Consider the following 13,457-nt stretch of genomic DNA (forward strand, 5'->3'; position numbering starts at 1 on the left):
TCAAGTGACTTGCCCAAGGTCACACAGCAGACAAGTGGCAGAGCTGGGTATAGAAGCCAGGTCCTCTGACGCCCAGGCCCTTACTCATTCCATTAGGCCATGCTGCTTCTGCTTCTCAGAAGATCAATCAGTTAATCAATCAGCCATATTTATTGACTGCTTACTGCTTACAGTGCAGAGGAATGTACTTAGCACTTGGGAGAGTATAATAAAACAGAATTGGTAAACATTTTCCTTGCCCACAGTGAGCTTCCAATCTAGACTGTAGACCTGTAGACTGAAGAATGTAGTTCCCCCTCTAGACCATAAGCTTGTTATGGGCAGGGAATGGATCCGTTATGTTGATATATTGTACTCTCCCAAGCACTTAGTACAGTGCCCTGCACACAGTAAGCACTCAATAAATACAACTGACTAGAAGTGGTATGCTCTAGTTGACAGAGCATGGGCCAGAGTATCAGAAGGCCCTGGGTCTAACCCCAGCTTTGCCACTGGTCTGCTGTGTGGCCTTGGTCAAGTCATTTAACTTCTCTGTGCCTCAGTTACCTTACCTGTAGTCCACAAGCCCCATGTGGGACAAGAACTCTCTCATTCACCCGTCACATCCAAGCCATCACCAAAACCTGCCGGTCTCAGCTCCGCAACATTGCCAAGATCCGCCCTTTCTTCTCCATCCAAACCGCTGCCCTGCTCGTTCAAGCTCTCATCCTATCCCGTCTGGACTACTGTATCAGCCTTCTCGCTGATCTCCCATCCTCATGTCTCTCCCCACTTCAATCCATACTTCATGCTGCTGCCCGGATTGCCTTTGTCCAGAAATGCTCTGGGCATGTTACTCCCCTCCTCAAAAATCTCCAGTGGCTACCAATCAATCTGCGCATCTGTCAGAAACTCCTCACCCTGGGCTTCAAGGCTGTCCATCACCTCGCCCCCTCCTACCTCACTTCCCTTCTCTCCTTCTCCAGCCCAGCCTGCACCCTCCGCTCCTCTGCCACTGATCTCCTCACCGTTCCTCGTTCTCGCCTGTCCCGCCATCGACCCCCGGCCCACGTCATCCCCCAGGCCTGGAATGCTCTCCCTCTGCCCATCCGCCAAGCTAGCTCTCTTCCTCCCTTCAAGGCCCTATTGAGAGCTCACCCCCTCCAGGAGGCCTTCCCAGACTGAGCCCCTTCCTTCCTCTCCCCCTGGTCTGCCTCTCCATCCCCCCATCTTACCTCCTTCCCTTCCCCACAGCACCTGTATATATGTATATATGTTTGTACATATTTATTACTCTATTTATTTTACTTGTCCATATCTATTCTATTTATTTTATTTTGTTAGTATGTTTGGTTTTGTTCGCTGTCTCCCCCATTTAGAATGTGAGCCCACCGTTGGGTAGGGACTGTCTCTAAATGTTGCCAACTTGTACTTCCCAAGCGCTTAGTATAGTGCTTTGCACACAGTAAGTGCTCAATAAATATGATTGATTGATTGATTGATTGATTGAACTGTGTCCAAACTTATTAACTTGTGGGACCCGACTGTCTTGTTTCTAGCCCAGAGCTTAGTACAGCGCTTGGCAGATAGTAAGCACTTAATGAATACCAGAGTTTGATAAGACAGGGAAGAAGCTTAGGTGCCTGACCCCTTCCAAACCTCGCCTACTCCCTGACCACAGAGTCTTTCTTTACCTGGTCTTAACCAGTGGCTTACAAGGTATGAATGTAAGAATGACTTTGTACAGATCAGTGGAAATGTTTTTAAGCATGAGTGACTGGGCAGTGTGCACTGGATGAAGGAAAGCGAAATGTTGTCTCAAGAGAAGCTGCAAAAATTCTATAGAAGGGGATGTTTCCTCCCTCACCCTCTCTGAGAAACAGTGTGTCTCAGTGGAAAGAGCCTGGGCTTGGGAGTCAGAGGTCATGGGTTCTAATCCCAGCTCCGCCAGTGGTCATTCATTCATTCAATCGCATTTATTGAGCGCTTACTATGTGCAGAGCACTGTACTAAGCGCCTGGGAAGTACAAGTTGGCAACATATAGAGATGGTCCCTACCTAACAGTGGGCTCACAGTCTAGAAGGGGGAGACAGAGAACAAAACGAAACATATTAACAAAATAAAATAAATAGAATAAATATGTACAAATAAAATAGAGTAATAAATACATACAAACATATATACATATATACAGGTGCTGTGGGGAGGCGAAGGAGGTAAGGCGGGGGGATGGAGGGGGGGAGAGGGGAAGAGGAAGGAGGGGGCTCAGTCTGGGAAGGCCTCCTGGAGGAGGTGAGCTCTCAGTAGGGCCTTGAAGGGAGGAATACATAAGTCAATACAATAAATGGATTCATTCAATCGTATTTATTGAGCACTTACTGTGTGCACAGCACTGTACTAAGCGCTTGGGAAGAACACAGAGGGCTGAAGTGGCTGATAGGATGGCATGACTAGGAGAGTGCGGGGACTGGGTGACTTTGGGCAAGTCACTTAACTTCTCTGGGCCTCAGTTACCTCATCTGTAAAATGGGAATTAAGACTGTGAGCCCCATGTGGGACAGCCTGATCACCTTGTATCATCCCCAGCACTTAGAACAGTGCTTCGTGCATAGTAAGCGCTTAACAAATACCATCATTATTATTATCTACCTTCAACTCATCCTCCTTTGTCTTCCATGCCTCACTTACTTGCTCTCTTTTTGCCCTATCCTCTCCTAGGCCCACTCCATCTCCCTCCACTTCCACCCTCCAACCCCCAAGCCACCACCTGCCATTATTTTTTGGTATTTGTTAAGCGCTTACTATGTGCCAGGCATGGTACTAAGCGCTGGGGTAGAAACAAGCTAATCAGTTTGGACACAGTCCATGTCCCACATGAGGCTCACAGTCTTAATCCCCATTTTACAGATAAGGCAAGTGAGGCGTAGAGAAGCAAAGTGACTTGCCCAAGGTCACACAGCAGACATATGGTAGAGCTGGGATTAGAACCCAGGTCCTCTTATTTTCTTGCTTTCTCCTCTAGGCCATGCTGCTTCATTAAATCGGGCTTGTTAAGATCATTCAATGTTCAGCAACTTTTAAATCAATTTTATACAGCTTAGGAAAAGAGGAAGCAAGTGGGACACTTTGTTCACTGTCATATCCATTTAATGTCAGCTGTTTCCCATTCTACTTCTCAATTTCAGGTACAAGATCTTAAAGTTGCCTCTCCTGCTACAGTTAGTCGCTGTGGAATGGTGTATGTTGATCCTGATGAGCTCAAGTGGTTCCCCTATGTTCAAACGTGGATGATGAATATTTCAACAAAAGTAAGAATCAAATTCAAATGTTTTATTGCCCCATCCCCTCAATCCTTCTGGAGCAATTTACTAATTAAATATTTTAATATGAGGAAACCATAACGTTCAGTAGAACAAAACATGAAATAAATTGATATAAGATTTGCAGATTGACTTCCGACAATTGATTTAAGTTTCTCAAGCCGTGGTTACGGACTTGTGAGATGGTAAGGATGATGGTGTTGTCCGTTATGGTGGGAAACTTAGGTGGAGGATAAAATTGGATAGGGAAGATGAGGAGGTTTGGATGTATTGAGCTGGAGATGCTCTCTATACAAATGCCTAATCAATCAATCAAGTTTATGGACCATTAACTGTAAGCAGAGCACTGTACTTCCAGAGGCCTGGAAGTTCTGGTCCCGGCTCCACCATTTGGCTGCCGTTTGACCTTGGGTGGGTCAGTTGACTTCCCTGTTCCTCAATTCCCTCACGGGCAAATGGGGAGTCAAACCTGTCCTCACACCTAGTTAGACTGTGAGGCCCATGTGGGACAGGGACTAAATCCAATCTGATTACCTTGTACCTCCCCCAGTGCTTACAACATTGCTTGGCATGTAGTAAGTGCTTAACAAATACTAGTAGTAGTAGTACTAATGGTAGCAGTAGTAGTTAAGTAGTAATTATAATAGTAGTAGTAATAATAGTGGTAGTAGTAATAGTAGTAGCAGTAGTAATAGTAGAAACAATATGGCATATGCCCCAACATGGGTTGCCTTCTGCTGACTAAAATATGAAATTCACAGTAAAATGGCTTAGAGAGGCTGATGAATCCATAAGAGAAAAATAATGTGGAAGGAGAGTAGCAGAGACACTTCTCCCCTTTGAACCTGGGGACTCATGTTTTCCAGTGTGGAAGGGAGAATTGAATTCAGAGTCAGAGTCATTAGAGCAACAAATGTGTTCAATGCAGCAAACGTACTTCATTTCTGAAGCAAAAATTAAAATGTTGCATGGGAAGATTTGCTTTGAAGTACGAATTATTAAGCACACATACACACACAGATGCAGAGCTCTAAATCTAAATTTCCAACCACTAAGATGAAAGGGGCTCTAGTGCTTCTTTGCTAATAAATCTATCTTATCTAACATGAAACACAAACTCCTTACTATCGGCTTTAAAGCACTGAATCATTTCGCCCTCTTCTACCTTACCTTGCTGATCTCCTATCACAACCTAATCGACATAATTCACTCCTCAAATGCCAACTTACTCCCTGCACCACGATCTCATCCACCTCACCACCGATCCCTTTCCCACATCCGTCCTCAGGCCTGGAAATCCCTCCAGATATATATACATACATAACATATGTATTCATTCAATCATATTTATTGAGCATTTACTGTGTGCAGAGCACTGTACCAAGCACTTGGAAAGTACGATTCATCAATAAAGAGAGACAACCCCTGCCCACAACGGGCTTACAGTCTAGAGGGGGGGAGACAGACATCAAAACAAGCAGGCATCAAAGCCTTATTGAAATCATGTCTCCTCCAAAAGGCCATTCCTGACTTAAGTCCTCATTTTCTTCTTCTCCCACTCCCTTCTGTTGTGCAGAGTCATGGATCTGTACTCTTTAAGCACTTGATATTCAATCAATCAATCAATGGTATTTACTGAGTGCTTACTATATGCAGAGCACTCTACTGAGCACTTGGGAGAATACGATACAAAATGAGCCCCAAACAATAGTCACTCTAGTCTCAGCCCCATAGCACCTACGTTTATCTAGTATATTGATTTATTCTAATGTCTGCTTCTTCCTCTAGACTATAAGCTCTCTGTGGACAGGAAATGTGCCTCCCAACTCTGTTGTATTGTATTTCTCCCAAATGCTTATTACAATGTTCTGCACACAGTAAGTGCCCAGTAAATGCCAATGATTGTTTGATGATTTTCTAATGAAATAATGTCATTTGCATTTCAGCTAAATGAAGAAACAAAGCTATATTTGTTGGACCTGTTTTCTAATTATGTTGATGATGGTTTGAAATTTGTCAATAAAAAGTGCACACAAGCTATCCCACAAGTGGACATCAGTAAAGTCACTACACTCTGCTGTTTATTGGAGTCCTTAATATTTGGGAAAGGTGGACCTGACCTAAAAATGGTATATTTATTTTAAAAGTCATGTTTTAAAACTTAAATATTTAGAAAATTGAGTTATATGTACCTATGACCACTTTGTATAGAACTGTGTTATTCTAAATATTCGTTGATTTTAAATGTGACAATCTAGGTTTCTGATGAAGTTTCAGAGAAAACAAAATTTGGCTCAGAAATGAGGAGCTTCAGTGGAGATTCAGGAATATAATTCTGGTTCTTATTAAACCTTACTGTGTCTCATGTACTATATTAAGCTCTGGGGTAGATATAAGATAATTAGATTGGACAAGATGATTAGATGGGGCTCACAATCTACGTAATTATCTTTTGAGAATCACTTAAAACGATGGTCACTTTGCATTTCTGAATACCAATGACTGATTGACTGAATGCCAATAGAGGACTGGTGAAGGAAGCATAATAATAATTATAGTATTTGTTAAGTCTTTACTATGTGTTAGGCACTGTACCAAGCGCTGGGGTGGATAAAAGCAAATCAGGTTAAACACAGTCCCTGTCCCCTGTGGGGCTCAAAGTCTCAATCCCCATTTTACAGATGGGGTAATTGATGCACAGAGAAGTTAAGTGACTTGTCCAACTTCACAGAGCAGGCAAGTGGCAGAGCTGGGATTAGAATCCATGACTTTCTGACGTCCAGGCCCATGCTCTAACCATTATCCCTGCTGCCTCTGCATATGTGTGTGTGTTTAATATTACACTGTGTGTATATATATATATATATATATCATATATAAGCACATTTAATATATTTGTGTACATGTGCTATATGTATAAGTTCAAAGGTAAGATTTTATGAGTATATGCACTGTGACTCACGAGAACAATGAGTGATTAACAATTTCTGCATCACCCCATGCAGGTAAATTTTCTAACTGGCTGCACTGTAACGTTTTTTTTTTTATCCACGGTGCTCGGCTTGGCTTTCTTCCTCTTTACGCACAGCCTTACCTTAGCCTCTGCTCTGAGATAGTTACTCCATTTCTGGTAGCCACAGAAGACAGATAACTCTTATGTTTCATTGTGTTCTCCAAGAGCGTGAAGTTCAGTAACTTTGTTAGTTTGGTTGCCACTTTGCAACCCCTGGCTTTATCGTTAGTGAAAAGGGTGTACCTACGAAGTGGTGAGCAACCTTGTGTTTAGTGCCAGGTATTGAAGCAGTAATAGGAACGTCTCTAGGGCCTTGCAGTCAGATGAACATTCAATGAATGAGCTGTCACAATTTGGATCTTGGGTGCATCCAAAACGTCCCTCTCATATTCAGTAAGCGAAAACTGGTGTTACTGATTATGAGATGATGCTATAGGGAGCAAAAGTAAGTCCTCGTTGCTAAATTCATCAAGTGTCCAATTATTTTTTCCCTGTTTCAGCACGACTGCCCACACCTGCAGTAAATCTTCCTAAAGAATCAACTGATCAGACATTGACATTGCTGTGATGGGTCTGACCAGAGTTTTAGAAAATCTTGCTCTTCACTGGTGTCAGCCCATGCACTGATGATTAAAACAGAAAAGACTTGGCCAATTGTGACTTGCTAGCAACCTGCTGTTCTTCTTCATTTGTGTGGCCTAGAGGATAGAGCAAGGGCCTGCGAGTCTAAAGGACCGTGATCTGCCACTTCTGTGCTGTGTGACCTTGGGGAAGTCACTTAGCTCCTCTGTGCCTCAGTTCCCTCATCTGTAAAAGGGGGATTAAGACTGTGAGCTCTAGAGAAGCAGCGTGGCTCAGTGGAAAGAGCACGGGCTTTGGAGTCAGAGGTCATGGGTTGAAATCCCGGCTCCGCCACTTGTCAGCTGTGTGGCTTTGGGCAAGGCACTTAACTTCTGTGTGCCTCAGTTACCGCATCTGTCAAATGGGGATGAAGATTGTGAGCCCCCCGTGGGACAACCTGATCACCTTGTAACCTCCCCAGCACTTGGAACAGTGCTTTGCACATAGTAAGCACTTAATAAATGCCATTATTATTATGTGGGATGGGAACTGTGCCCGACCCGATTATCTTGCTTCTACCCCAGCACTTAGTACAGTGCCTGGTCCATAATAAGAACTTAACAAATACCACAACTATTATAATTACTAGCTGTTTGGCTGATGCAAAAATGCTCCGTTGTTTATTTTCCACCACCCCTGCAGGCTTCAGGGGACCACTGCCAGCCGCACTCCCAGCCCCTGCTCTGGCAGAATAGTAGTATCTTTTTAGTGCCTACTATGTGCAAAGCACTGGACTAAGCCCTGGGACATGAAGTGTGGACATGGTCTCTAGCCCCCCAAGGAGCTCAGAATCTAAGAATGAGGAATTCTGTTAGAGGGGGAGGATTGGTGACAGACACATAAGGAAAGGCAAACCAAAATACAGAAGATTATGACAAAAATAAAAGATGCTTGTGCACAGCCACCACTTGCCATCCCTTCACCCCAGTGGAACACATCTTCACCGCTCGAGTTTTAAGGATTTGGTTTTGATCTACAGCTCTTGACCGGATTTTGTTTTTTTGGTTGTGGCTCTTCAGCTTAGCTACCGCAAATAACTTATTGATTTGCGCCTTTTCGACAAGTCAATTGAGGTTCTGAGATGATGTGATGAAGCATACTTGCTTGTGGATGGTCATGCTTTTCAATTATTCATTTTCCAGTCATTTCACATCTGTGTTTTGTAATTGTGTGGGCTTAATATAGCTGGCCTACCTAAAATATGAATGTGATGTCTATTTTGTCTCCTAGGAGCAAACAAGATTAAATGGTATCCTATGTCAGACATTTATTTTCTGTTATTTATGGTCTTTGGGAGGAAATTTAACAGAAAACCATTGGGATGCCTTTGATTCATTTATTAGACGACGTTTTGATGATAATCCTGAAGCCAAGGTAAAGAATTAAATCTAAATTACAGCAGGTTTATTTCAAAGAGTGACATTATTTCTCCACTTATTTGACCAAAACAATTTTTAGGATGGCATCGCATTTCAATAGATAGCAATGGATAGCAAGCACTATCTTGGAGTTTTCTGTTCCAGGGCGTGTTGTTGGCCATTGGGGATCAGAAAAGAGATTTGTTTTGTTTTGTTTTTTGTTTTTTTAAATATTATTTTTCTGATTGGTATTTGTTAAGCACTCACTATGTGCTAGGCACTATACTAAGCACTGGAGTAGATACAAGCAGCATAGTCCTGTGGGTAAAGTACAACCTGGGAGTCAGAAGGACCCAGATTCTAATCCCGGCTCTGCCACTTGTCTGCTGTGTGGCCTTGGGCAAGTTACTTCACTTCTCTATGCTTCAGTTACCGCACCTGCAAAATGGGGATTCAAACTTGTGAGCCCCATCTGGATCAGAGACTGTGTCCAGACTTATTTGCTCATATCCCACCCAGCACTTAAAACAGTGCCTGGCAATAATAAGTGCTTTAACAAATACCACAATTATTATTACCATCATCACCACTATTAAGCTAGCCAGGTTGGACACAGCCTATGAGTAGCAAGACAAGATTACCAGTGATGCAGTTTTGAAATGCAGCCAGTTCACAAGCAATGAGGAAATGTGGTCTAGTGGAAAGAGCACAGGCCTAGGAGTCAGAGGACCTGGGTTCAAATCCCAGCTCTGCCCCTTACCTGCTGTGCGGCTTTGGGCAATCCTCTTCATTTCTCTGTGCCGCAGTTAACTCACCTGTAAAATGGGCATTATGACTGGAAGCCCCATGTCGGACAGGGACTGTGTCAAAGCTGATTTGCTTGTAATAATAATAATAATGGCATTTAATAAGCGCTTACTATGTGCAAAGCACTGTTCTAAGCACTGGGGAGGATACAATGATCAGGTTGTCCCACTTGGGGCTCACAGTCTTAATCCCCATTTTACAGATGAGGTCACTGAGGCACAGGGAAGTTAAGTGACTTGCTCAAAGTCACACAGTTGACAACTGGCAGAGCTGGGATTTGAACCCATGACTTCTGACTCCAAAGCCCAGGCTCTTTCCACTGAGCCACGCTTGCTTGTATCCCCCCACCAGTGATTAGTACGGTGTCTGGCAGATAAGCACTTAACAAATACCATAATTATTATTGTTATTTCAGCAGTCCTCTAGAAGCTGGAGGTGGGCTGCCTTAGATCCCCTAAAAGAGTCCCTTGCCATTGGAGGACAATTTTAAAGTCAAACTATGATGGCAGCAAAACTTTGGGCTAGATTTTAGGGTACCTCTGAGGAAGACTCCTGAAACTGCCCCTATCCTGGGAAGGGAAAAAACTCTAGGACTTTTTTAAGCACTGGGGACAAATCCAGATGTCCAAGGGCGGTCAATCCAGTGAGTCCCGGTGGCTTTTCTGGATGAAAGTGAAGCAGGGGGAACCCTGAGAAACGCCACAGACACACTGTGATCTTTTTAACCACCTCCACACACATGAATGATGATGATGATAGTATTTGTTAAGCACTTACTATGTGCCAAGGCACCGTCAAAAGGATCATCTTCAAAAACAAAGGTCAGCTATATGGTCACAGGCCTCCTCAATTTACCGAGTGGCATAAACAACTAAGTAATGACTTAATCGCTAATGTGCTTGTGCTTGGCTACAGTTTTCAATACATGCCTCAACACTGATACATACTGGCAAAGGCAAAGAAAATTTACTTGAAGGACTTTATAAATTTAGCACAGCAGTAACTAAATCTGACTCCCAACCCCTACCACAAAGCAGAGTGTTGTGTGACGTCTACTTCTGCCGTGTTTGGAAGGATTTTAGAGAGGAATTGGAAGCTAAATACGTTTTTTTCCTCCCAGCCCGCCTAAATTTGTTGCTCTTAACCAGGGCCCTTAGGCCCCATTGAGAAACCTGTCTCTGAAAATCAATTTATCTTTCCAACAGAAGAGGGATGTTTGGGACACAAGCTGTATAACAAAATTTCCACACCTTAAGAGTGAAAGCTTGACTCTCGGTCTGTTAATACTGCCATAGACCTTTGTTTTAAGTGGCTTAATAGAGTGTTTCGCCCATAGTAGTGCTTAACAAATATGACTGCTTTGCTGTAATGATGTAGATAATGAAATATTTAAGAACCGGGCACCACTTCGAAGCTAGGACTGTGCTGCTGAACATTCCTCACATGGACAATACAGAATGCAGTTTATCAGTTTGGTGCTGAAGAGGAAGGCTAGGTAGTGTCCTTCTGATTATACCCCAGATGGGATGATGGGACATTAACCTCAGCCTCCCTATTCATATATTATGCTTTAAAGAAGTTTGAAAACTACAACACAACTGGTAAAGCTCTCCTTCATACAGACACGTGACTCACAAGTATTTCATCACAAATGCAGTGTAACAGCCTCTATTTTCTAATAAGTATGTGGATTTTATGCAATCTTGGAGTATTTACCTGGCCAGGGGTGGGGAAGTGGAGGGTGCCTTGAGATCCCATTTGCCAGAATCTTAGTGTTTCCCTCCCTGAGCAGCGGGAAATCTGGTGCACAATGGAGGAAAGCTTGGAGCCAGACCAGAGCAAGGGACCAGCCAGCTGGAAATTGGGCTGTCCGCTATAAAACTGGACCACCAGTTTAATACCAAACTTTCTTATGTATCACCTGTGCCTGCCTCTCTAAAGGTTGGTATTTCCATACCAAATTTCTAAATTTGGTTGGCATCCATACCACTACTACTGTACAGTTACAGGAACAGTGAGTCAAAAACAATTTGAGTGCTTCTTAAAGGTGTAGCTTTAATTTGTTTTTTATTAACCTCATTTGACTTTCCTTTTGACCTAGCTTCCAAGCTCTGGCGATCTGTGGAGTGTTCGTATAGATTTTGATCGCAAACGACTAGATCCTTGGGAACGAATCATACCTTCTTTCCAGTACAGCAGAGACATACCATTTTTTGACATGCTTGTACCCACTACTGACACTGTCCGATACGGTTATCTAATGGAAAAATTGTTGGCAGTCAAACATCCTGTATTGCTTACGGGCATAACTGGGGTTGGCAAGGTAAGAGATGTAACAATAATAATAATAATCCACTGTACTAAGTTCTGGGATAGATTCAAGGTAGTCAGGTTAGACACAGTCCCTGTCACACATGGAGCTCAAAGTCTGGGTAGGAGAGAGGAGGATTTAATCCCCATTTGCCAGCTGGGGAAACTGAGAAACAGAGAAGCGAAGTGGTTACATAGCAGACAAGTAGCAGAGCTGGAATTAGAACCCAGGTTTTCTGACTCCCAGGCATGAGCTCTTTCCACGAGGCCACATAAGCAGAGAAATAAAGAAATATTCTTTTAAAGGGGATTGATCATTAAGGTTGGATACCAGGATTCTTGCACCCACGGATAGGTTGGACCACCATCCGGATCCTAGTGACAGTTTCCGAACTCTTGAAATGGTCGGATTATAAAAGATGGGAGAAAAAGAGTTACATCTCAGAAATGTTATCCCTGATTGCTTTAGATAACCCAGAAGCAATAATAATAATAATGGCATTTGTTAAGTGCTATGTGCCAAACACTATTCTAAACACTGGGGGTCGGGGGGTTACAAGGTAATCAGGTTGTCCCACCTGGGGCTCACAGTCTTAATCCCCATTTTACAGATGAAGCAATTTAGGCACAGAGAAGTGCCTAAAAGTCACACAGCTGACAAGTGGCAGAGCCGGGATTAGAACCCGTGACCTCTGACTCCCAAGCCCGTGCTCTTTCCACTGAGCCACACTGCTTGGAAGGCACCATATCTTATCTCAGTCTCAATTTACATCATTCCCAGATTTCAAGACAGTCCTTGATCTGTCTCCAATCTGAGCCCCAGATTGGCATGCCCATGAAACTTTGCTGCTGAAGACCACTGGGACCCCAGAATATCCCCACAGACACCTACCTCAATGAGCCTAATCTAGGTTGTCTCTCCAGAACTTTTCTAGAGCATAACAATGCCACCGTGAGAGATCCGAGAGTTTCCCTACCCTCTTCGACCTTCTCCAGTGTGGAAGAACCTAACTTTACAGACAGGCAGCTTCTAAGAATCTGCCAAGGAAGCTAGGGGCCAGAACACATCCTTAAGGATGCCTAAACTCCTACCTGAATTCTTTAGCTTACAGTAATACAATATGGCATTACCATTATTAACAGAAATATTACATTATGTCATCTATCAGTAGACTGGTTCTCCTTAATCGGGAATTATATATGTCAGGTGGGGTGAGAGAGGGAAGTTGTCAGATCCATGAAAAACAATACTGTAGGAATTCGGTACTAGTGCTCCCTAATTCCATAAACCCCTCGCTTTTTCCCCAGAATCAAATATGCTTTGTGCTGATTTTTATCCAAGAGGAAAACCTTCTTGACTACTATACTGGCAGGGAGCAAAACTACAGTGGAGGCAAAGTGAATCTCAGCTGCCTTCAAAGAATTAGGAAACAGAGTACAGGGAGTTTCTTCCCTGCTAGGTTGTTTGGGTGGATTCATTGTGACGTCCTGCTAAACTGGAACTTCGGAATAATCAACTGATTTTGCACGTTCAATTACTGTTCTTTTTTTAATTTTGAAATCTGAAGTCTGTTGTCGCAAGGGGATTGCTGAGTAGAATCCAAGATGAAGCTTCCTATGTGCCTGTTTACCTAAACTTCTCTGCTCAGACATCATCTGCAAGAACACAAGAAATCATCGAGTCTAAGCTTGAGAAAAAACGAAAAAATATTCTAGGTAAAAATATTAGCTGCAGTTAAAGTAATATTTGATCATTCTCTACTTTCAATTAAAGCATTTGTTAAATTAATGAATTAAAAACTGAAATCATGGAGCAAATTAAGCTATTTTTTCTTACTTCATGGCTCTAAGGTGATATTTCAAATGGGATGATTCCGGTTCTAGACATCTCACTGTCTGCAGACCGCTACTTTATTTTGTCTTCATCATCCTCCTCATTCTCACCTGAATCAACTAACATTTGCTGGTTGCGACTGCACAGGACAAATATAATTGCAGCTTGAAAAAAATGATAGGAATTCTCCTTAGACTTAACCTAACTAATGAGC

The 13,457-nt window shown here is 42.9% G+C and overlaps 1 protein-coding gene across 1 annotated transcript in view; it reads left to right on the forward strand.

Annotated features, from left to right (window-relative positions):
• The window catches only part of DNAH6 (dynein axonemal heavy chain 6), a 184,179-nt gene that overhangs the window by 74,986 nt on the left and 95,736 nt on the right, over positions 1-13,457 (forward strand). The window contains exons 35-39 of the mRNA XM_038759544.1: positions 3,166-3,288; positions 5,247-5,429; positions 8,165-8,308; positions 11,201-11,422; positions 12,978-13,125. Coding sequence (XP_038615472.1) covers positions 3,166-3,288; positions 5,247-5,429; positions 8,165-8,308; positions 11,201-11,422; positions 12,978-13,125 — 820 coding nt within the window. The remainder of the gene's footprint in view (positions 1-3,165; positions 3,289-5,246; positions 5,430-8,164; positions 8,309-11,200; positions 11,423-12,977; positions 13,126-13,457) is intronic.

This window comes from Tachyglossus aculeatus, chromosome 17 (assembly GCF_015852505.1).
Source record: "Tachyglossus aculeatus isolate mTacAcu1 chromosome 17, mTacAcu1.pri, whole genome shotgun sequence".
NCBI lineage: Eukaryota > Metazoa > Chordata > Mammalia > Monotremata > Tachyglossidae > Tachyglossus > Tachyglossus aculeatus.